At 45.5% G+C, this 25,022-nt stretch overlaps 1 protein-coding gene across 4 annotated transcripts in view; it reads left to right on the top strand.

Moving 5' to 3' along the window:
* Window positions 1–25,022, top strand: part of FEZ2 (fasciculation and elongation protein zeta 2) — a 573,054-nt gene that overhangs the window by 315,507 nt on the left and 232,525 nt on the right. For all 4 annotated transcript variants that reach the window (XM_069607918.1, XM_069607917.1, XM_069607919.1 and 1 more), the window contains exon 3: window positions 14,859–14,975. In XM_069607918.1, the coding sequence (XP_069464019.1) occupies window positions 14,859–14,975 (117 nt within the window). The remainder of the gene's footprint in view (window positions 1–14,858; window positions 14,976–25,022) is intronic.

The following is a 25,022-nucleotide window of genomic DNA, read 5'->3' on the forward strand; positions in this document are numbered from 1 at the left end:
TGTGCGTTTTGGTAAACGGGAAATAAGCCCCCATGTTGGGCTATAAACACTGCCGGTCGGTAAGGCACTGTTGATGGATAATATCCAGGGGCACGCCACGACTGATGTTGAATGCTTAAATGTTGAGAGACGTGGCCATAGCTGGGAAGGTAGCTCAACAGGTTGATAGACGGCTGCTGCGATCTTCCCATGGGCGTAATTTTAGGGGGAGGGACAGGGTTGTTTGTCCCCCGCCCCCAACTTTCAGGGCACACCATGTTGTCTCCATTCATTTGGCTGGGGCACCTTTTCTTCAGATGTCATCTCCACCGCAACATTTTCAGCAAAGTTCCTCCACTGTGTGCATCACCCGCGCACTACTGCCCGTTCTAATCTTTGTGGGTTCGACTGTGGCCTTTTCTTGTTCTGTGGACCTTCTGAACCATGACTTTTTTTTTCCAAACCTTATTTTGTATGAAGATTTCTTATTATAGTGTCAACCAGGTATGAAAGCAAATGAAAATATAACGTTCATGCATATCGGTTCAAGGAAATAAGTAAGTGTTTTGCTTGGCCCAGTGCAGGAAAGGGCTGGGAAGGAGCTCCGTTCCGGCAAAGTCTGTATTGCCGGAGGCCCGGCTGCCACAGAAAACTCACCGGGCTGTTCCCAAGCAGAGCTCTCACCGAGGAGAGGGGCAGTCCAGCTAGAAGAGTCCGCAGGCACACTAGACCGAATGTCGTCGCTGACCGCGGCAGGCAGCATCAATTCATTTTACTGACGTGGAAATCTGTGCCGGCGGCGGCTTGCAAGCTGCCGCCGGCACATATTTGCAATGTAGTAAAACGAATTTGGTGCTGACGGCAGCCGCAGCACGGCAGCCGCAGCACCAAATTCATTTTACTAACGTGCAAATATGTGCTGACCGCGGCGGCAGGGCAGATCCACATAAAGAGGGGATTGGGGTTCATACACTTCACGTGGCAACATGGACCTTGACACTGATACATATGATGATCCATTCTTATATGAAATGTCACAATACACTGATATCGTAACAATTTTTTTCTTAATGCACTGAGCGATAATGCTTTATTAGGCCACTTCCTGTGATGTCATGGTGGGGGTGTGGTCAAATGACATCACTTCCTGTGGGGGTGTGGTCAAATGGCATCACTTCCTTTGGGGGTGTGGTCAAATGACATCACTTCCTGTGATGTCACTCTTGGGGGTGTGGCACTGTGATGTCACTTCCGCTACCCCTGGCATTTTGGTGAAATGACGTCCCTGCATTAAAGCAATGGAAAGTGCCACAAGAAAAGCTTTGGTGTTAAGCACTTTGTACATTCGCTTGATTGAGCAGTAGGACACAATTCCTTCTCAGCTAGGTCGATCACTTTTGGATCTCATACTAGAAGTGCTTTGCTGTTTTCATTTTTTTTTTTTTTTTTTTTTAAAATAGACACACAAGTGTTTGCATTTCTGAGCAGGCAAGTGTGCCTCTTCTTACGCCCATGGTCATGTCTAAATGTATTTTTTTGTGACAGATTCTTTGGCTAGCGCAATCATTTGTGTCAACTGATCTAAAACGCCTATACATGTACTAACAGTAGTTTAGTGGTCGTCTAATGCTGAATTGTGTTGGGCCTTTAACTTTAATGGGCAAAAAAGAAACTATATGGGCTTGTGCAAATTCAGACCCTTTGTATCGAATACCTGTTCTTGGATATTCTTCCCCAAAGGTGTATCTTATTTCCTTATCTAAATAATGATTTGTCCAATCCCTGGGGGATTGGGCCTCCCCATGTGACGGATGCCGCTCGTAGGACTGCGATTTTGGATAGTAGCTGGGACAGAGGAGTCCCTTAGGCGCTGTGGAATAATTTTCACTTAACCCTGTGGTGGGAACGTGGTAATAACGCCTCCTTTCAGTGTGGGTGCAGTCAGAGGATGGAAGCATGTGAAGGAGAATCGGAGCGTAGAGATAATGTGTTTGGGTGTTGGGAGCAAGCCGCCCCTTTGCTACTCTTCAACCCTCTGTGCTCCTGCAATGTAGTTTACCAGATACATTAACTTGAGAAGAAGGATTTACTGGCTCAATGCAGGAGTATGAATCCTCACTCTTATTTAATAGCCCGCACTAGATTGAAGGTTATTTATTTTATTCCCCCTTTTCTTTCTGCACTACCCCAGGCACAGAACATTTGGGAGTGTTTTTGTTTGTCCCAGCGCCTTCCTTTTGCACTCTACCTAGTGTGCTGGACCAGGCGGCTCAGATATTTCCAGTGCAGTTGGGTCATCCCGCTGCTGCGCCACCGAATTAGAAGCATGTGCGGGCTACCCCAGCCTTGCTTCTGGTGCCGGAGCATCACTTCCCCTCTCCCGAAACCTTGCAGCTCTCATAGTGGAAATATTGTATTGCAGGCATACCCTGCACGCTTAAACCTATGAATGATCTTCAACAAGAAGGATCTTCAGTCCAATAAAGACCTATATTAAGTAAAGTTGAAGAAAGCAGGACGAAGGGCAAAAGGACAGGCCATTCATAATTTATGGGCAATTAGGGGTGCAGAAGTCATGAATGAGAGATTTTCATTTTTCTCAAGCTTGTAAATGGCACCAAGCCTTTAATATGTTTTTAGTTTTGCTGATTAGTCCCACATATAAGACAACATTATTGCATTGGACTACAGCTCGGATGTAGATGGGATCTGATATGGGACACACAGCTTGTGGGTGGTGTTTGGTTATGTACCCACTTATTGACTGCCCATAGCCATGCTAATCCCCATGGCAATTCCCACCCACTACTGACCCCTGCCGACCCAAACCACATCCTCCTAGGATCTCTTTGAGCTAGCTCTATCAAGCAGTAACCTCAGTCTTTGGCCTGCCAGTTTCTATCTACGCAGTCAAATGGCTTAATTGCAGTTTTAAATGCGTCACTGGTACAATAAACATGCCTCAATCCAGTATGCCTGCAGCCACTTGACGTTTAAGCAGTATGAGTCCCCTTGCACTGAAGTCCTGTTAAAAACACATTTTGGAAAGCCATCTATTTTGCCTTGTGTAGGTGTCAGAAAGGCATTTCCTAGGCACTGTTATCATATGTACAGATACTCGTGCTATTTTTTTTAACTGCTACCATTTTATGGCCAGGTGGTACCATTGTGGCATTGCATGGCAAATCCATATCCCATTCTACACAAAAGCCCAAACTGTTGGCTTTGCCAATGCTCGTTTTCTTTTCTCTTTGGTGTGAAGATGGAGTGTAATACATGAGTAGAATCTGATCTTCCAATAGTTCTCCAGTCTCAAGCCCACCATTATGTGCGAGCCTCAGCAATTTGGAGCACTCTCAGGGGGCCCAAATGCCTCAAAGCGGTACAACTGAATCGCTGCACTGCAAAGATACTTTCCAGAGCATGATAGATGTAATTATATATAGGTAGCTATCAACTACAGGGATATATTCCACTGAGGGGTTCTTGTAACATCTGATCGACAATGAGAGTGAAGCTCCAGTTGTCCGATGTTTCTCGGAACCCTGTAGTTCAAACCTACCCTTCTATAATATTATTTGGTATATGGGCTCCCTCCTCTACTGCACGGGTTATTCAGTGGTGGCATGAGGGACTTTGTACAACATAAAAAATATGAAGGGCCTCCTTACGAGTCAGAGGTGTTTGAAAAAAATAATGGTTACGTCGTGGTAATTCGATTAACTTCCCTTTAAAAGGAACTTCCTACACCTCCAAATTCCGGGTTTTGGCTAATTTGGAGCAAATACTTCCAGAACGTCCTGGAAGTTTTTCCTCCACTTTATCACCATCATATAGAGGATTTATCACAGATGAAATTACTGTCGGTGGTAAATCCTTAATGGAGACCCCTGGGCTCCATGAAAGTGGCGCAACACTGCCATTCTGCCACTGATAATAGGGTGCATTTACAGTAGTTGCGTGTGGCAGAAACGGTAAACAAATGACACAGCACGCTTGGCTTTATTGCCACAGGAAATACAACTATACTTCTAATGAGGCTTCAAGTTCTCCTCACCTCACAGCGTTCACAAAAGGGAAAATCATAACTGCCAGAGAAATTGCTGTATCCTCCGCACAGTGATGGCATAGCAGTTGATTGGGACTGTCACAAATGTCTACTAAGACGTCACGCAGGAAAGTACAGCATGCTATAGACAAAAAAGAAATTCCCCGAAAATTCTCTCTTCACAGCATCTTCCCAGACTTTGTAAGACAGCAAAAAAGCACGATAAATGTATACCAAGTTATCCCCTAATTACCTGGGTGGAGGCAGTACACATTCGCCGAACGTTAAATTGAGTTGTTTCTGTTTAAACCTTGTACATATCTTCAGTGAAATGAGCTCATTTTTGTGACCTTCTGGAGATCCACTTTTCCAGCTGTGCCAGTGGCTTCATTACTGGGATGTGGAGCCTTGGGGGAGGGAATAAGGGGCTTGGAAGTGACTCGCATTACATCATGGGTTGCTTAGATACAGCCGGCCCTGCATTCTTTGCTTCAGCTGTGTCCAGAGAGCTGAAAGGAATGATTTATCAGGAATTGAATGCCACCCTTGGCATTCGCATGCTCTGGTGAAGTCATGATTCTTGCTCTGCTAAATGCGCGGATTCTTTACAGAAAGGATATGTACTATCTAAGCACAGAGCTCGAAATCAAGGCATGATGTGGAACTCTTCTTTGTTGGGCGTCGCAAGCATGACAAGGTGTTTGTAAATTAGCCTTGGGCTCGGTGTCTTTGCCACGCAATAAAGATTCTCAATATCTGTCCAAAATCATATTTGCAGAAGCGTTCCTACAGAAAATTCTCTTTTGCATCGAACATTATCATCATGGCTTCACTTTCTCAGCGTTCCTACAGAAAATTCTCTTTTGCATTGAACATTATCATCATGCCTTCTCTTTCTCGTCCCAATCCCTAATTCGCCGAGGCTCTAATTCAACCCCCCTTTTAAAAAATAACTATCCCTTTCTCCATTTACCTTCTATCTCCCCCACCCCAGACCTTCGGCAGGGTATAATTGGCTTGTCTTACCCTTCATGTCCCTATTTGTTGTCATGGAGTAGGCCTGTTGGTCTTGCTTTCCTCTCCTTTTATTTCACATGAGGGACCACCGTTTCCACTGCCACTGCTGATCATGTCCTGCAGTGGAGCTGGACTGACACTACGAAACTAGGTGAGTAGTCTGGAACCTATAACACACGATGGACCGTGTCTGGGATCCTGCAGGGTTCTTGTTGTATGCCTGGCTGTGGGAGAGTCCTGGCTGTAGGCAGCAGAGGAGGATAGAAAACTCGATGTCAGATGAGTGTTTGGTGATGGAGTGGGTTCAGCACCTCCTGAGGGTTCTTTCTCCAGTATATGATCAAGGATGCAAGTCTTTGTGGTCTGGCTTTGGATCATGTTCTGTGTACGAGTGCTTATAATGTTATGTGGGAGGCCTCTTCAAGTGCTCAATGAGGCGCTCCTATCTCCATAAAGGGCTACATTTGTTCCATGGTGTTTTTGTTTGCTGCCAGTATGGGGCTTCAAGTGCTCTGAAAAGCACAGTGATGGGTCTTCTTCTGATCCCTCCAGCTGTCCATCTCTTCATAGCTCATTCAAAAAGAAGAAACAAAAAGCCTCTCCCTTCAAAGGCTCAATGCCCCGATTAGGAAAACCTTTTAGGAGGAACAGAGGGCTACCCGTTTAAGCGGTAGGCCCAGGGCTTACAGAGGCATAGATACACCTTCCTCCCCATTCTCATCTTCCTTGATATACTCTCTCTTATGCGCTGTCTTCTGGTGATGAAGCGAAGGGATATCTGGGAGGCAAATGTCTGGCCATTGAGGGTCTTAGCAATCTCTTGGATAATGTTTCGGTTGACTTGTAGTTTTCGGGGATTAGTTGCATGATCCTAATGCTAAGCCTACGGTCGGGAAATTCCTGAAAACCTTCAAGAAGGACTTCCCGCTTATTCCAGATATCAAAAATAAATTCCAGAAGAAGAAACCTGATAACATCTCAGTGCCTAGATTTCAGTGATCAAGCCGTACCTTCTACACTGACGGTATGCTACCTTATGTGCAACTTGTGTCACCCCTCTGTCACCTGAGGAGGCTGTGGCCTGTGACCCCAAAGATTACAAGGTCGACAGTGCTTTGCACAAGAATTATACTGGTATTCATGCATCCTACACAGCCCACTCGTTTTTCAATGACTTTTACAAGCTTTACACCTTAATTGAGGAAGGGGCTGAATGTTCTCGGTTACTCGGCACCGTGCATCACCTAGCAGAATTCCTTTCAGACTTATCCTTTGATGTGCTCTGCACACCTGCTGTCATCGTAGGGAAATCAGTTGCTGCCAAGCAGCATATCCACATCCAGGACTGGCATACTGAGTCTTCTCAGCCGACTGTGTCCGCCCGGCTTCCCTTTCAGGGCTCCAGACTGTTTGGGGAAGAGCTAGAGAAGAAAGTTAATCAGACCCACAAAGAGGAGAAACATACTGGCACCCCAACATGTAAGCAGAAGTCTTTTGCTAGAAACCGTAGGTAGTTTTTCGTGGGCCTCTCAAGAACACAACCTATGGTGGGCCGTGGAAGGCCTTGGTCAGCGAGAGACTGCATACTCCAACAGATTGAATTGGGAAGTCCTTTCCTCCTAAGACATCTCACTCCTGACTGGTGATGCTCCATTCCATTTTCTGCACTGGGCATAAGAATCCTTTAGTTGAAGGATATTTGGAGCAGCCCTGTCACAGGTCTTTTTTTCTCCTTTCCTCGTGACACAGGGACACTGGACCTGCAGAAGACTGCTTGTATGAAGGAAATTCTGAATCTGCAGAACAAGAGGGCATTCCGTGTGGTTTTGCTGCTCTACAGAGGTTTTGGATGCTACTCCAGGATGTTTCTGCTCCCCAAGGCTTTAGTTTATACAGACTGGTGTTGGACCCCAAGGAGCTAACCAAGTTAATGCCCAAAATAACATTCACGATAGAGACTATGTAGCGAATCATCATTGGGTGTCAACCAGAGATTCTCTTGCTTCCCTGGATCTCAGGGATGCCTATCTTCACGTCCCAATATGATAATCCACCCAACACTTCTGAGGTTCTCCCCTTCAACCTTTGATCAGCCCTTAGGGTGTTCATGAAGATACTGGCTCCCTTGTTGGGGAGGCTTATTGAGGAGGGGTTGATTGTATATCCCTACTTGGACGACCTGCTAATCCAGGGCTTATCCAGGGAAGGGGTGATTGTAGCAGTGGCCAGCGTCTCCAGCTTCCTTTCTTCAGACTCCTTCCTTCACAATGTTTAGAAGTCTTATCCTATGCCATCCCAGGATCTGCGCTTCATTGGAACCCAGTTTCTGACCAGTTTGGGCTGCATCTTTTTCACAAAATCTAGGGCCTTCCACATCATACAGAAGGTTTTGCAGTTATATCTTCTGAAGAAGGCCTCTGCCTTGAGGTGCTTGTGGATTCAGGCTCTGATGTCTACTGATGTACTTTTCACGCCATTCAACTTTGCCCTTTCCTCTGGCATCCCCATTGGCATTGATCCCCAACCTCGATTAACTTCGTCAAGCCCATGCCAACAAATAAATACCCTAACGATAATACCTTCAGCATGTTCTTCCCCCTATGATTGTGAAGCACTCCATTGCTTCCCGATGCTCATTTTGCTTTCAGTAAACACCCTAATAACAGATTTGTTTTATTTACAATTTGTATTGATGAAGAATAGGTTGACATTTCAGAAAAGAAATTACTTATAAAGTAGGTAGTAACAAAGAGCAGAGTCAGTCCTAGGGTAAGGTGCCTTTACATGTGCCATATACTGTGTGTTGAAGGGGTAAGAGTGAGAACATTATAATGGGGGCAGGGAATGGAGGACATGTTCACACTGCTCTGTATTGGTGGCTGAATCCTGCAAATCTCCTCAAGGAGTTACCTCTCCACCCTCCCTTTCCACCTCTCCTCTTTCATTCATATAACTAAAATCTATGTATAGTCTAGCCTACAATAGACAAAATACGTGAACCTTTTGCCTCTTGTCGGCTTCCTTATCTCCCAAATATTTTCATAAACAATGGTTAATTTAATATACTTTTGAATTCCTCCAACATCGATGGAAAAAAGTGTTGGCTTCAGAGAAAAATGTCAAATTAATATTTAGCTGGAGTTTCTCTCACGCCATGGACCAGTATCTGCATTATAGAAAATCTACATTATATGCTTTGAATTCATTTAAAAATTCTCATTCGTAGGGTAATTAAATATTTCTGTATGTTTCTGTTGTTTTCTAGTGTAAGTATGTACATCAAATGCAAACTCTGGTGGGCTACAGTAGGAATATATAGGGTTGGGTTTATGGAATTTTGCTTTCATTTTGGAGAGCACCAATTATTGTTTCAATTAAATATCATGCAAACATGAAAATATTCTCTGCAGGGATAGGAACCAACCCCTCTCTTCCCATCCCTACTGGGCATTTGGAGTCCTTCTTAATACAGGGTCCTTAATTTTCTACATGACATTATAATAAACATAAAAGGCTTCATTTAAATGGGCATCATATCTGGGAGATCGAATTGGACAGGTTTATCTCCCTCGTATGCCACTAGAATGGTTTGGCTGTACTCCTAATTTCTCTTTTTATGTAACTGTTACCTCCTCAGGTCAAACGTTAAATAATCCTCATAGAGATTGTTTTACACATGTTCAGAGTTCATTTTATAATACACTTGGGAAAATACAAGGTTGGATGTACCAGATTACTGTCCGAATCACAACCTGCATTTTGCGCCAGAAATGCGAAAGCATTCTTTTTTAAATCACTTCCCCAATCCCTTCCCTTACAGCTCAACCCATTCAATGACCTAGCTGGGAAATAATTCCTGAGCACATATAATGAAAGGCCCTGGTGTTTTTATACTCACGTTTGTGTTTGTCTTTTAAGGCACAGTGCCGGTATGGCACCTCACCCGGCTTTTGCTTTTAGCATTCAACATCCTCAGAGACTTTGATTCGATTTAGGAAAAGTTCTGAATCCGGTTTCCTCTGGTCAAGGCCTTCTGAGGGGTCCTCCTACCATCTCAAAGATATGATCCCACTTCAGCCCTTACCTTGTGCAGGATTCCCCAGTCTGCAGATTTCTTAAAATCCCAGGGCTCTCCCCACTTCTGATGTGTTTGGGCTGTAAGGGCGCAGAAGGAGTAGACCTACACACAGGTGGCATAGTGGTTGCTATAGACTTTCATTCACCAAGAAAATAAAATGAAAACCTAACTTTCCTTATCTCTATGAGGGGGTCCCCTGCCTCAACTAACGTTCTAATGGCTCTTTCAGAATGTCATTGTAATTTAAAAAGTCCACCGCCATGTGTCAAAACTCTAATTCTGTCCCTGACACTTCTAAACTAGGAGTTTGCATCAATGTTCTTGGTCCAGGAGAATGTACTTATTTATTTATTGGACATTTGTATGGTGCCTATGCACAAGTGTTTCCAGGCACCACAAGACAAGATGGGGGGGAACAAGTGAATAACAGCAAAACAAAAGACTGTTATATTGCCCTTGTGACAATCCTACTGTGGAAGTGCTTGAGAAGATGGTAAGTGCAGGGGGATGGGGGGGGGTAGACGGAGAGTCCAGCGTGGGCCCCCCGTCCTACCCGGGAAGGCAGAGGGAAGTGCTGGGTGGCCAAGAAGCAGTGCCAGGGGGAAACAAAGGGGGGAAGGGAGGATGAGTGCAGTGGGCAGGGTTGACCAAGTTGGTTAGTCTGGGAAAGGGATCCCATGGGCAAGTGCTGGCAAAAGGATGCAGGGTGGACTGCTGGGGGGGGGTAGTCTGGTCCCTGTGTGACTCTGAAGGGACCAGTCAACAGTCGTGGGAGAGAGAGTTAGCATGGGTGGGGAGAAACGTTTGACCTGCAGAGAGTTGGAGCCAGAGGACTCTGGTCGGGGGCATTTATGGAGGGAGAGCTGGATGTAAAGAGGTCTCCGGCCCCAGATGGCCTTGTGGATGATGCAGAGGGTCTTGAATTTGATTCTTGCGGTCACTGGGAGCAAGTGGAGAGATTTTAGGGCAGGAGAGACGCAGTCCCTGGGCTTGAGTCAGGGATAAGTCTTGCTGTCCTATTCTGGATTAGGTGAAGGGGGTGTAGGGAGGAAAGAGGCAGATTGAGGAAGAGTCTGTTGCAATAGTCAAGCCTAGAGAGAACCAGGCCACCGGAGACATTGAGCTTCTGGGGGGGAAGGTGAGGAAGGGTAGATTTCCCTGAGAAGGTGGAGCTGAAACATTCAGGTCCATTGACTCCCTTCTCCTGTACGAGGCGGCACAGTTCTGGTTGCAAGTTCTTAACCAGAGGGAACGACTTCCTTTCCCTGACCAAATGTGTTCACCAAAATACTATGAAGTTCCAATGGTTTTCTCCAGGAAGAATGTCTCCGTTCTCCTACTTTAAAATGTCCTCAAAATTATACTCCAATGTTTCTAAAAGTTCACTACACATGCCAGTGGGAATGACTCTCTTCCCCTGGTTGAAGACTTTGTGTTCGGTTTCCCTTTTAGCCAAGAGAATGACTCCCCTCTCTTGGCTTTTCACTAGCCTGCGGGATTGACTTCCTTCCCCAGGCTCTTTGGTCCTTTTCTCAAATGTTACCAGAATAATGACTGTTCTCCTGGTGTCTTGGATTTCACAGTCCACTGTGCCCAGAGGGAATGGATCCCATCCCCTGGTCTCTTTGATCCACCTATAGGATTGTCAGCAACACCGTTCACAGGGTCCCTAGACCCAGGCTTCTCCACTTCTTGAGTTTGGCACACTTGGTTCACTCTCCTGCCAAGTACTGCCAGGAGGAAGATGACTTGTGTAATTGTTAGGGACTGAGATTGTTCTTCTTGTTGGGGTTTCCCCTACCCCTGTTATGTTTTGCGTACTATCTTAGCACCTTTCTGCCCCTTCAGTTTGCTACTAAGCCGTGAGTGAGCTGCCTCCGCCTGCCTAGTGACTGTTCCCGTGCCCCCTCGGCCTTCCCCACACTGCCGGTTACCTTGCTTTGGGACCCAGTACCATGTCGGGACTTCCTGAGGCTGGACTCTGCCTCTCTCCTTCACTGGGCGGTCGTCAGTGTCTGTGGTCGTCCAGCGTCTACTGTTCTCGGGCTGCTCAGCTTCCCTTCTTCTGGGCAGTTCACACGGCTTCGCTCCTGCGAAGCCCTCAAGGCGGTCTTGTGGCTCCCTGCCTGGGTGCTTTTTCTCCAACGCCGGCTCCCGGACAGGATTTGGATCTCCCACGCTGGAGATCCTTTGCACCTGATGCTTCCCTCATCTGGATTCAACCACTTCTGCCGTCCTCCTTTTGGTTTTTATTTCGAGATCCTCAGTTGCTGTTTGGTAACGACTAGACGGCTCATTATTAGTTCTTCTCATGATCTCCATGACTCCGCACCTCCTCCTCATACTGGTAATACCCGTGTGTAGCTTGGACTCTTCTTTGTGTGAGTCATTATTATATCACTGGCGTTACACATGTACATGGGGTGACTGGATGTGGTAACAGGGGATGTACAATATGTGTAGGGTTAGGAGGGGTGTTTGGGAGGGGGAAATACCACATTCTCCCTAGATGTTCGTCCTTGTCTCCAGAGGGGGAGTCTCTACCCATAAGATCCTCCTGCTGTGACCACCCCCAGGGGGACTATTGGGTAGCAGCCTCACCTCTCCGGCCTCATGGAAAGGGGTCCACTCCTCCCCTCCTTGGGTGAAGTGACCACATCTAGGGATTCGTCACATGATTTATATAAAGGCTACATTTTCCACTGCAGTGTCACTTGACATTGCAATTTTTCATTGGACACATGTTCTCACTAGTTCCCTGTAGATTACCCTCCCTTTGATACACTGCTCTACTAGGATATGTCCAAAACATTTAGCCATGTCACACAGTGAGGTTCTGGTCTGATTTGGAACCAAATACATTTTTCTTCCTTATATGCTGTTAGGAAGATATCCTGTTTGAGAGATGGATTTTTAAAACCAAACAATAACGATCTATCTGTAGCTATATTAAACGTTCCAGTAGCATGAACGATGACCGTTATTGAATTATGTACATTTATTAATTGAAATGTATTAATGTATCATGTTTATGCTTGTACTGTGTGGCATATGCCACTAAATCCAGATGTGTCTTCACCTTTTCGAATGAAGTAAGCGTTACAAATGTATAAGTGAGCATGTCATTTACATTATTTGTTCAATTTGGAAAATACCCTTTTATATTGAGGTCCGTTTAAGCTAATCATTAAGTTGAGCAGGCCTGGCTTATGTCTCTTGGGATTCAAGCCGTCCATTAGACATGCACAGTTGATATGTTCTGGCCGAGCCAGAGTTCATGAAAAATAGAGGCTGAGTGCAGCTTCTCTTCTTTGATCGTTTGTTCTGTGAGAAACAGGCCTTCCAGCATGTGACCAATTCTAAGCCATAAAATGAAAGGAAACCATGAAAATATATTTTTCAGAGAGCATAGGGTGTATTATTTTTGCTAAGATGAGTATTTGTTCCCTGTGGGCGAAACCCAGCTTAATGGGTTTTTCCTGATAATGGATAAGAGGCCTGGTATTGACAGATGGCTGACTTGTGTCTTTAAAAGTCATTGGCCTCCCACTTTATTCTGAACCCTCTTTGTCCTTTCAAAATAACATGCAGGGGACAGGATGTATGTATTATCTGTGCAGGGTTCGAAATTGAGATTCAATGAACAGGAGCTCAAACCAGCTCCTGGGGGTCATGTGTCACCCAGTAGGTGGGAGCTAACACAGGGGATCCAGGAGCTACCAGAGATACTGCTTTAACCTTTTTTTCCATTTTGTACGAACCATTGTGTTTAAATGTGTATTAGATGTGTTCTAATTCATTTTTATTAACATTCTCAAATAATTAGTTAATGTCAGATTTAGATGTTTGGAAGGCACCAGTTGGCCCTAGGAGGCAAAGGTAGCTCCTGGTAGTTGTTGTTTTCAAACTAACCGGTCTCTACTATGCTAGAAGCTGGTGCTAAATGGCTCCTAGCTCCCCTCAATTTTAAACCCTGCTGTTTTATTTGGCAATATGCAGTACTATTGCATGTTAATTCAATATGTAGTTTGATTATCTATACGTGGGTTACAGTTCTATTTAGCATTAATACAATGCCTACGAGATAGCATTTATATAGAAAAACGACACGGTGCATAGCGATTGTAGAGAGAAAGGGGATTTAAATGGCCTATTGTGTTACACAAGCCCTCTAGCTGTAATGTCAGGCAATTTAACACTTATGTTATTTACTGCACTGCCAATATAGTTTTATTCTCCATAGGCATAATTAAAGACAAACATACTTCATTTCACAGACTTTAAATCTGAATTGGAATATTATGTAGAAACATGATGGTGATTTTTGTAAAGCATCTGCTTAAGGGAACACCTTTAATGGGATGGTACATAACAGAGCAACGCAGAATACATTTTGCTTAGTACAAATGGGTTTCATTTATATAAAATCTACTATATTAATTCACAGATGCACCTGTCGGCGCTGGGGGCCATTCCTGGAGACAACTATGCATGGACTTTGGTCTTCCTGGTAGTCTGTGGGCCTTCCTCTGGGGGAGTTGAAAGCCATCCATTGGGTTCTTGTGGTCCTTTCTGCCCAGATCAGGGTGGTGTGTTGTTGGTCCTCATTGACAATACAACAGTGGTTGTCTATGTGAGCCGTGGGGGCCAGGTGTGAGGTCTGCCCCCTTTCCCTGTCCCTGACCGCCTCTAGCTGAGTTCTTGGCCATAAAGAAACCTGTCTCTGGAGGCCTCATTTGGGCAGGGGTAACTGAATTCCCTTTCAATGCTTCCACCCGCAATCACATTCCATTATTTTTTTCCATACCTTGTTATTGATTTGCGATTCATCTGGGTTCTTTTCCACGGGTAGTCTGTTGAATACGTTTTGGCCCTCCATTCCCAGGTCTCCTGTTGGTCCATGACTGGTCCACCCCCAGTGCTTCAATGTAGATCTGAACATTTTGCTTCCTCTGGTACAGCTGATGTGTGCATAAATGGTGGTGTAGTCCCTAGTGCCATGATTGTTGTCTTGTTCTCATCCACCTTACCATTCACATTTTTTGATAGTCTCTTTGTCGTTTGGTTCTTCAGTCATAACAAGCTCATCGCCACTTGTAATACTGGCTTTGTGGGCAGAGAGATTATTCATATGTTTAAAGCACACATTTAAGTAAAGGATCCTCATGCTCAGCTGTGCTTGTGTATATTGTTTCTTAAGTAAGCGTGTTAATAACACATGAGCCGCAGGTGACAACTATTTAAAATTTCTCCTATCCCTGAACTCGCAGCCGCTCGTACAAATACCCTGCACTACTGTAGCTTTTCCTTCCCTAACATCACATGCAAGAACCATCACTACACTCAAGTAATTAATTGTGTTTTATGTTCATGGAAAGGGATGGAAGATATTCAAAACGAGTAGTCTTGCCACCTAAAGAACCATAGCTCAGTGGGTTAAATCTGTCACTGTTGCCAATCTATTGGTTTAACATGGTACTGCTAGCAGGCTATTTGTTGTTCGTGTTCCGATACACAAATACTTCTGAACCGTCCCCAAATAAGTTATCTTTTTTTTTGTTGTTGTTAGACTTTTGTGCCAAAGCAGTCATCTTTTCAATTAACACTGTAATTCGACCCTTAGACGTTGCTCCTTTGTTTTACATGCCACATTTTGCTGTCATCATCTTCATGTTCCAAGCTCTATTTCGATAGTTAAATTGGTCTAAATGTGTGTTCTTTTTTTCTTTCTTTAAGGGGAACAACAATTTAAACTTGGACTTCTCAGATGATGAAGAGTTGAGAGAACAGCTGGATATGCACTCCATCATAGTCTCCTGCATAAATGACGAGCCGCTCTTTACTGCTGATCAGGTACTGTATGTGTTTGGTGAATAAAGAGCCCTGATTTACATAAACTGACCTAGAAGGATGACAGCGGAGGCTCTTTTAACCTTAATGCAATGCTGATACCAATATGTGTTTTGCATTCAGCATCAGTTGTTTCAAGTTTTTGGAAGAGCACATTTCTATTGTCTGTCTTATTTTTTGGCTGTTGTATAATATTTTATCTGCCAGGTTCTTTTATTCTTTTAAGCATCACACCTCTGTTGGACTGGTGTCTTGTTCAAAAGTCAATATCAATGTTTTAGTCAATCTTATGTGAGTCTGCTAACAGTTGCTTAAAGGAATAGTGCACTCAAAAATATTATTGTCCCAAAAGATGGGCAATAATCAAAAACATGCATTAAACATTTTAAAGAAAGTTCCTATGTAAACATTTGTTCAAACGAGGCTCAAAGCGTTTACATGGGAGCATCCATTTTGCCACCGAAAACGTAAAATGAACGTGAAGGCAGCCTCCTCAGCTCATGTTGAGCTCTGCCCTGGCGGCCCTAAACAAGCAGCAAAAGCCCCCTACTGGGAGCTTTTGCTTACTGCAGCCAGAGCAGAGCTGTAAATGAGCTGAAGAGGCTGCCTTCACGTTCATTTTATGTTTTCGGTGCTCCCCAAGCCCAGAGAAGCACAGAAAACATATAATGAAAGGCAAAAAGCAAAGATGCAGCAATTATAAATACAACGTTGTTGTGATTGCCGTGGTTGGAAAACCATGGAAATCATAAATACAGCAACGTTGTATTTCTGACTGCAGCGGCTTTTGCTTTGAGTCTCCTGGGCTGCCCCGCGTTGGGGGAGGCAAGGAGACTCAATGGGAAAGCCGCTGCAGTCAGAAATACAATGTTGTTGTATTTGTAAATGCTGCGGTTTTCTTTCTACAAATACCACATCATTTACGAATACAACAACTTTGTATTTCTGACTGCAGCAATCTCTCTTTGAGTTTCCTGGGTTCCCCCGAACTGGGGGAGTCCAGGAGACTCAGAGCGAAAGCCGGCGCAATCAGAAATACGTTGTTGTATTTGTAAATGCTGCGGTTTTCTTTCTACGTTTCTCAAGCTCCGGGAAACGTAGAAAGAAAACAGCATCTTTAAATACAACATCATTGTATTTGTTTGCTGAGGCTTCCCCAGGAGACTCAAAGTTGAAGCCGCCACAGTCAGAAATACAACGTTGTTTTATTTGTAAATGCTGCGGTTTTCTTTCTCCGTTTCTCAGGCTCCGCTGACTCGGAGGAGCCCAGGAAATGTAGAATGAAAACCACAGTATATTTAAATACAACATTGTATTTATGTTTGCTGTGGCTTCAGCTTTGAGTCTCCTGGGCTCCCCCGGGATCCCCTCGGGACCCGTTTTATAAAACGTTATAAAAACTGCAGTTTTCAGAAAACTGCAGCCTTTATTTTGCAGTGCTTTTAAAAAATAATGAAATTTAAAGCACTTACCAGCAGCAGCTTGTGTTAATCTCTGCTCTATGGCAATAATGAAGCAAAAGCCACCTGCTGGTTGCTTTTGTTTATTGCAGCTGGCTGGCTTTTGCTTTATTAGTGCCTCAAGGACAGAGATTAAGAAAGGGGGCTCATGCATTTAACAAAATGGATGCCTCCTAGTGCTTTAAATGTGTGACTTTGAGCCTCATTTGCCCAAAAGTTTACATAGGAACTTTCTTAATGAATATTTTTTATCTATATTTTTGATCATGGCCCATCTTTTGAGCCAATAACATTTTTGATGGCACTATTCCTTTAATCAAGAGTTAACGGGGCAAAATTTTGAAATTGTCAAACACGTGACACAAATAAAGGACAGTGGTGAGAATAAGGTTTTTACGATTAGAATAACTATAAGGAATAGTGTTCACTACCAAGAAACATAATAGGCGAAGAGAGGTAAGTGGGAAGCAGAAATTGTTAGTGTTGTCTTTTTTTAGTTGATATTTTAACTAATCTAATAGAAACAAATAGGCATATGACTATGGAATAGCCGCTATTAATCAGTCTCTCTTAAGACCAACTGACGAATGGAACAGTTGGATTGCTGACCTTGGAACTTGGACACCCTTGTTCTGATCTTAGCTAAGGCACTTGATTTAAGTTGTGTGATTACGGCAAAATACTTCTCCCTTTTGTATTAATTTATTTAGTGTGCATTTGTTAGGTGCTTATACAACAAGTAAATTGTGTTTTAAAGGGCTCACAGGGCAACAGGAAGGCAACCTGGGATTGAGAACAATATATAAACTAGAGGATAGATACAAACCTACAAGGTCTTGTGAGTCTCAGAACATGCATGTGCAGAGATAGAAGAGGGGAGTAGGGGGTAAGTGCAGTGGCGTAGGCCAGTGGGTGCCCAGGCAAGTACTGTGTGTAGTTTGAGAAACCAGAAAGAGTCTCACCCGCTAGTCCCCGGGGATCTGTCATCCAGGTGGCCAGGACACAGGCATTGCTTTTGGATCCAGTTCCTAGGGGTGGACCAGTGCAGGAGGATCACCTGGATGGAGGGGTCTTCCGGGAGTGGAGGTGGGACACCGGATGGTGAGACATGGTATCCCCTTCTCTGCAACACCTTTTTCCCATCCTACCAGATAGGATACCTAGGAACTTGCCCCCCCCCCCTTCCCGACACAAACACTTTCTCATTGACAGCTCACCGTGAGCGACAACGGAACTTAAGCCCAGAGCTGTATACCTGACATGTCCCAATACCATGGGCAGGCAAGGTCTGGCAATTACTGATCATTACACACACCTGACTTCCATCACACTTCCCCACATGGATAAAAGGCAGAGCACGAAAGCACACTGTGTGAGGCAGAACACACGAGCAAACGACAGTTCCAAGATGTAAGTTTAATACAAGGAGAAAGAAGCAAGACCAGAGAGGCTTGCAAGGAGGGAAGTGCCCTTGACCTTTAAAGACCATTACTTTTGTGAACCTTGGAAAGTAAGAAACCTAAGACCAGGAACTAAAGCTGATCAAACCTGCACAGTGTGTCTGAGGTATCTGGGCTCTCCTGCGTCAATAACCAAGGCGGGGACGAAGGATTACCGCTGTGGTACTGTTCTTGGCTCCTACAACAAAGCGGCGTCAGTAAAGACAGCACAGCTGGTGAGTCAGAGAGACTATTCCAAACCAGCCTGTGTTTTGAACCAAGGTTGCAAGCGGCAACATTGTATGAAGATATCTAGAGAACAGTGTGTGAGATGTATGTGATGAGCGACGCAAATATATCATTGGAAACCAAAGGAGTGACTGAACTTTGGAAGGCTGATGAAAGATACAGAAGACAGAGTGGTCTGTGCCACGTGGGTGCTCATTCGAAAGTCTCTGTTAGGTAGCCGCCTGATAAGTGTGAGAAAAGGGAATCTTGAGATCGAAGTGGTCCTGCAACGGGTCAAGTTAAACCCTGTGCACATTCCAAAGTCTTTAATGTAAACTGCAATTTGTTAAAGCCCGGCTGAGGGAGACTAATTGGGTAAAAGAAAGGGATCTGAGCCCGGCTGAGGGGGGATGTGGGGTGAAACCATGAGTCACCTGAGAAAGAATATTCTCTAAACATTGAAATAAGGGGATCTGAGCCCGGAAGAGGATGATCCAATGTTGAAAATGTGTTTTTAAAGGCATTTGAGCCCGACTAAGGGGGGATCCAGGGAGAACACCCAATTTGAATACCTGTAAAAAAAAAAAAGAACTTTTGCATCTTATTTTTGTACATCACGCCCTCTGAATCAAGGGACTTTTTAAGAAGTAAAGAGACTTGGACATAGAAAATTCCGGTGCTGGTAATGGAACTGTTTCCTCGTGCTGCAGAAGCCAGAGTGTGTGCTTTGCTCGAGTTAACCGCCTTACCCCGTGCTGAAAACGCGGGGAAGGGAAGCCAACACCCCGAACATCCTGACATATCATTTTGCAAACACTTCTTTCTTTTTCATGAACACTACCCCTCACTATTTATACATTTCTAAATTAGTGGTAAGGATTGGCAATAGGTTTTTTAGTATAGGCCCTTTTATCTTGACAAGACTCCACCAGGACTGCATTACTAGTTATTGGTCGTAGCTTGCTCCCATCTGTAGATTTAGGTTTAGATAGGCATTTATCACACCCATGCGAAAGTTCAATAAACACCCTTGAATTGTGATCACTTGTCTGTCTTAGTGTTGATACCATGCCTTCCTTATAGTAGGAAGAGGCTGAGGCGATTGGGTGTGGAAGGTCAGGGCTCCGAAAGACGCTTAAGGGCCATGGTCACCAATCACAGCAACTGTGAGATTAGCAGAGGAGGAAAGAAGGGAATGAGGAAGTGAAAAGGAAAGTCTTGAGCTTCCAGAATTTTAGGAGGTCCGGCTCAAGATGAAGGAGGAGGAGGCTGTTCCCTAAGAGGGAGCCAGCTGAAGCAAGAGATCAAATGCTTTTCACACAGCAATTTGGTACCAGATTAACGTAGGGGTCTAGAGTGAGAGTATTTAGTAAAAGCAAGTTGCAGATAGCATGGTCCTCGGCCGCAGACAGTTTTGTGGATGATGCAGAGGGATTTAATTGCTGCCCTGTTCTGGATTAGCTGGAGGGGTCGTAGAGAGGAAGAGGGTAGATTCAAGAGAAGGCTATTACAGTAGTCGAGCCTAGAGAGAACCAGGGCTTGTGTAACATTAAGCTTCTGGGTGAAAGTGAGAAAAGGGAGAATTCCTTTGAGAAGCAAGATTTGAAAGTGGGACTTCTTGGCAATGTCCTGGATATGAGGGAGGAAGGAGAGCGAGGAGTCGAAGGTGACTCGACGTTTCTGGCTTTAGAGGGAGGATAAGGGGGAGAGCCCATCGAGGATGGCCAGAGTGAGGAGAACTAAGAGGGAGCAGGGGTCGCAATAGGAAAGATCTCAGCCTTGCTGGCATTGAGGCAGAGATCGTTGGTAATGCAAGGCAGTCCGGGATGATGGAAGAAGTAAGAGGTCCACGGGGAGTTTGAAGAAAAGTTGTGTGTCATCTGCGTAGCACTAAAAGTGAAGCGAGACGCTGGAAATGAGGAGTTCAGTGGACCAATGTACGTGTTAAAGAGCCACGTGGAGAGGTTGGAGCCCTGGGGACACCACAGGTGGAGAAAGAGATGGGGGTGGGGGAGAAGAAGGTGCTCAGAATAACCTAGAAAGGATAGTTAGTAAGAAAGGAGGTCAGCCAGTCCAGTTCCCACTCCTTGATTACCAGGGTATCATGGAGTTGTTTTATGAGGATGGAATGGTTGACTGTGTGAAAGGCAGAAGAGAGATCAAGTAGAATGAGGACAGCTGGTGAGTTAGAGTTCAGAGATGCGAGCTGTTGCGGATGTTCAGGAGAGCAGTTTCCGTGCTCCGCCCATTCAGAGAAGAACTTGTTGGCTCTTTTCTTGGCGCGGATGGACATTCTATATTGTCTTTGGAGCAGGCGAGGGGCCAGTTTGTCAGAGGGTGAGCCAGAAGTCTGCCACTTACATTCCACAGCTCTGCACTTGAGTTTCAGGGCAGCTAGTTCAGAGTTGTACCAGGTGTTAAGTTTAGAGGCAGGTTTGAGGCGGATGCTCATGACTTGGAGCAAGAATGTCCAGGGTGTTGGTAATGGCCAGATGGAGGTTATTGAGACCTGAGTCAATGTAAGAGTCTGGGGCGGGGGTGAGGACAGGATGAAGGTGGATGTGAAGACAGAAGCTAACACTCGTTTCATCTGTTGGATGTTCATGAACAAAGTTGGCAGGGCTTGAGGAGGTGCAGTCATAGGGCCAAGGGGACCCAGACGAGAGGAGAGGAGAGGAGAGAGGAGAGGAGAGGAGAGGATGGTCTGACCCGGAGAGTGGGCTGACCAATGGGTGGGGGGGGAGAGATGAGAGTGGCTGAGGGCGTCTAGAGTGTCCAGCTGAGTGGGTTGGACCAGAATGGAGAGGGATAGATAAGTGCAGAGGTCATGGAAGAGAATGGATGCCGTGATGGGAGTCTAGATGGATGTTGAAATCTTCCATTAAGAGGAGTTTAAAGGTGGTTGAGAGGAGAGAGGAGCAGAAATCAGCCCATTCAGAGAGTAACAGGGTGGTAGAACCTGTGGGCCGGTAGATAGTGGCAATGGTCAAAGAGGAGGAGGGAGAGATAACGAACTTGCAGACCAGGCTCTCAAAGGAGGAGGAAGTCTGGGTGGGTATGAGGGAGGAAGGTACCCACTCAGGGAAAATCAAGGCAACACCAATGCCAGCACGAGTCAAAGCAGTGACTGAGTTGGCATTGAACCACGTCTCGGTAAGAGCAAGGAAGTCGCAGTCCAAGTCTTCAAGAAGGAGGCCAATGTCGGCGGAGTGTTTGTTTGCTGAACAAGCGTTGTGTTGCTAGATGAAGGAGCTCTCTGCTTTTGAAGGTTTTCCAAAGAGGGTTACGGGGACGTGGTACACCAGTCGAATTTGGAGGGACAGAGAGAGGAGGAGGAGGAGGAGGAGGTACAGCAGGAGGTACAGCTGCGGCTGCTACCATCCATGGCTGGTAGGCTGGGACAGCTTGAGTAGCAGAGATGCAGAAAGACCCTGACCGTGAGAAGTACAGGGTGACCTGAGCTCCGGAGCCCAGCAGTCCGAGGCGTTCAGCAGAATGGGCAGGCCAGCGAAACCGTGAAGTGCTGGCGGGAGGAGTGAAGTGGGAGGGAGCAGGTCCCTTTTCGAAGGGCAGAACACACAGGAGCTGCCAACTAAACCTGCAGGAGAGAACCTACGACACTGGGCCATGCTGCTGGGATCAGAGGGGGAGAGTCCCTGATGTCTTGCCCACGTGAGGCATTGCTACTGCAAGTGGGAGAGTGGTGAGGGGGTACGACCGGTGGCGAGCCTGCCTGCACTGCCCTCCGACATCAGGTCCCAGATACCCGCACAAGTAAGTTGCCTGCCCTGCCATAGCCCCGAGGAGCCCATAGAAACCCAGTCCGCCATCCCATGTGAGACTGCGGCAATCCTCACCACCGGAGCGGGTAGAGGGCTCACAGCGAGGAGAGCGGACATAAGCCGCATAAGCCGGTCAGAGCCAGCACAGGGGAGGCCCCGACAAACCCTGGGCCCAGGCTGGCCGGGGGACCCCACCCAAATACATGAAGACGGACACATTGCCCGAGCACAGCTGCCCATGGACCCACAGGGGATGGAAGCATGGAGGTGCCAATTAGTCACAAAGTCAGCCCCTCGCAGAATTGGACCATAGCATGGAACACTGCGCGCAGATCCCCGGCAGTGAATTGTTGATAATCCCCAACAGGCAAGGATGGCGTGTACAGAGCAGTGCTCACCAAACTGCAGCAAACCTTAAAGCCTGCATACTGCGACGTGGGGAGTTAAAGGAGAGGTGGGGTGAGTATGCTGTGGGGACGGTTGCCGAAGGCATGGTAAGAGCCCCAAAACCTGGCAGGAGTTGAGGGGGGTATACCAACACCAGGGGATGGTAAATTGACCAGTTCATCGGTTATTCGCAGGACGAGGTCGTAAGCAGCGAGGACTGGTGTGCAGGGGAGTATGTCAGAAGAGATTCTGGCAATAAATAGAGTGTAACTTCCCTCACTACACCCAACAGTGTAGCAGGTGGCAGTGACGATAAAGTATACGTGCCCGAACCAGCTGCGCCGACGACCGGGGTGGGCCGCAGTGGATAAAGGCAATGAGTAGGCCAGAGTTGGCGGTCAGGATGTCTCTTTTGTGCCTTTTCCTTCCAGACTTTGTAAGAGAGGGCGTGTGGGGTAGGCAATTGTATAGCAGTTTGAGAAGATAGGAGAGATGGTGTGTGCCGTCAGGGTGGCAGGGGATAGATGAAGGCTGGAAGGGGTAGTTGCACTGCACAGTCCTAGCCCAAGATCACCAAGTGGCCTAGTAGTTACAGAGGGACACAAAATGCAATGCAGCAGAGGGGTGCATGATGTTAAAAAGCGCACACACCCAATTTCGAAAATCAAAACAGGTCACAGAATGCAGTGAAGAAGTAGTAGAATATGTGGGCCAAGGAAGGCAGTTTGAAGAGGCACAGTTATGGTTCAAATTGTGAGTGGAGGAGGCAGTTGATAAGTTCAGACATCACTCACGGGTCGAGGTGAAGAGGGGGGCCCAAATTCGTGTTTGGTAGCCAGCTGCATCATGTGGCTGCTTCGTTGTTTGCAGGGTCAACTTTGGCAGAAATTGGAAAATAGAGGCTGCCCTAAAGATCTTCTCTCAGCTATCAACGATCTATACACAGGAACGTGTATGCAAATCACCTGGACCAGTTTGGCACTCTACCCAAATAAATCTGCACCTTCAAGGGCTTAAAACAGGAGTGCCCATTAGCACTGGTCCTTTTAAATTGTATTTATTGAGGACATAAACAAATTGTTGTCACAGGCTGCGTCTTTTCACTGAAAATAAATTGAACGGAGATAGGCTGTCTCCTATACACAGACGATTTGGTGCTTTTGGACCAAACCCCGATAGGTCTGGCCAAGAAAATGAGATTCTCTCCAAAACTACGTATCCCAAAATTCTCTAAAAATGAATGCAGCTAAATCGGAGATAATGGTATTCGGAGGACAAACCACCATGAAGAAAAGGATCAGCTGGGAACTGAATGGCAAGCGACTCTGGCTGACAAATGAGATAAAATATTTCGGTTATACAATAAATGTAAACCAAGGCAAAACTCCCTGGTTATGCTGTTTAAAGATAAAGGTACAACATCTAACAAACCAAGGAATCATGATGGAGTGTAGATTTAGAAAATTCTCACTTCTGCCAGTCATAAATTACTATAACCAAAAAGTCGTGCCAGTTCTCTCCTATGGACCAGAGGCATGTCTGGGACTCAATTGGGAGATCTGGGAGTCTCTGGAATGCTGGTATTGGAAAAGAGTACTGCACTTAACCAGATCAATCCCAATGTCAATCATCCAACCGAGGTGGGCTTGATATCAGTATATGCCAGAGTAGGATGGAATGCTCTGTCCCTTTTTCGGAAGGTGACTCGGGCAAAATGCCCTGTGCAGTTCGATGTGATTAAAGTAAAGGGAGCAAATATAAACGATTGGGTATTAAATATGTGGTAGAGCTAGTGCCGAGCCATCTTAAAGAACCTACGGACCACAACTGAAATGTTGAGTAATAACCCAATGCATGTGAAAAAACTTCTGTGGGTAGATGATTGGCGAGAAATGGAACAGAGATCAATCTCTGCTTTACATATGCTTTCGAAAAATGTATTTGCGCTTCCAAACTTCACCCCACAGTACTTGAGAAGATTCCCGAATTAAAGACAGAGGGATCTCTTCCGAAGTTTTTGGCTGAATGTTCTACACCCTAACATCGTCTTAAAGAGATAAGGAAACATGGAGAGAGGCAAGTGCTGTTTTTGTGACATATCAACAGTGACATTGCAACATCTTACTCTGTTCTGCCCAGAACTGAGAGACTTGAGAACAATCTATCTTTTCAATTTTATTAATGAGAAACACGGACTGGATGCCGAAAGGTGGCGGGGCGCTCCTTATGGGGGCAAAAACCAAAGAGTTATATATGCCCCATAAAGTTCCTCGAGGCGATCCTTCGGAAAATCAAACATAAAGAATCACAGGGCCCAGAATTTTTCTAAAAAAGAAAATGGACTATGTAAGGACGAGGGTTTTTTAGACACCAAGAATAGTTTTTAAACATTTTTTTTTTGTGAAGGATGAAATGTATGAAAATGGTTCAGATGTTTGTAATAAACTAAAATGCCAATAATTTTTTTTTTTTAAACAGTTTGCAGGGTTAAGGAAGGTGGGAGCCCTATTCAGCCCAGACATACACAGACATGGCTTAGATGTTGGCCTTCGATTGAGGGGCCGGCTTCCGCTGCCTGTGATTGGCTGATTAAGAAAGAAGCAGCCAATCACGGCAGGGTAGCTTGTTGGCAATCGATGTCTCCTCGGTCCTAGGAAGGGGCGGCCATCTTAGAAGTGTCGATATTACCTGTGATCATTACCAAAGCGCCGTACATAAAATAATAAGATACACAAAATGACAACTGCAAAAAGT

This window comes from Ambystoma mexicanum, chromosome 4q (assembly GCF_040938575.1).
Source record: "Ambystoma mexicanum isolate Mex_15411 chromosome 4q, UKY_AmexF1_1, whole genome shotgun sequence".
NCBI lineage: Eukaryota > Metazoa > Chordata > Amphibia > Caudata > Ambystomatidae > Ambystoma > Ambystoma mexicanum.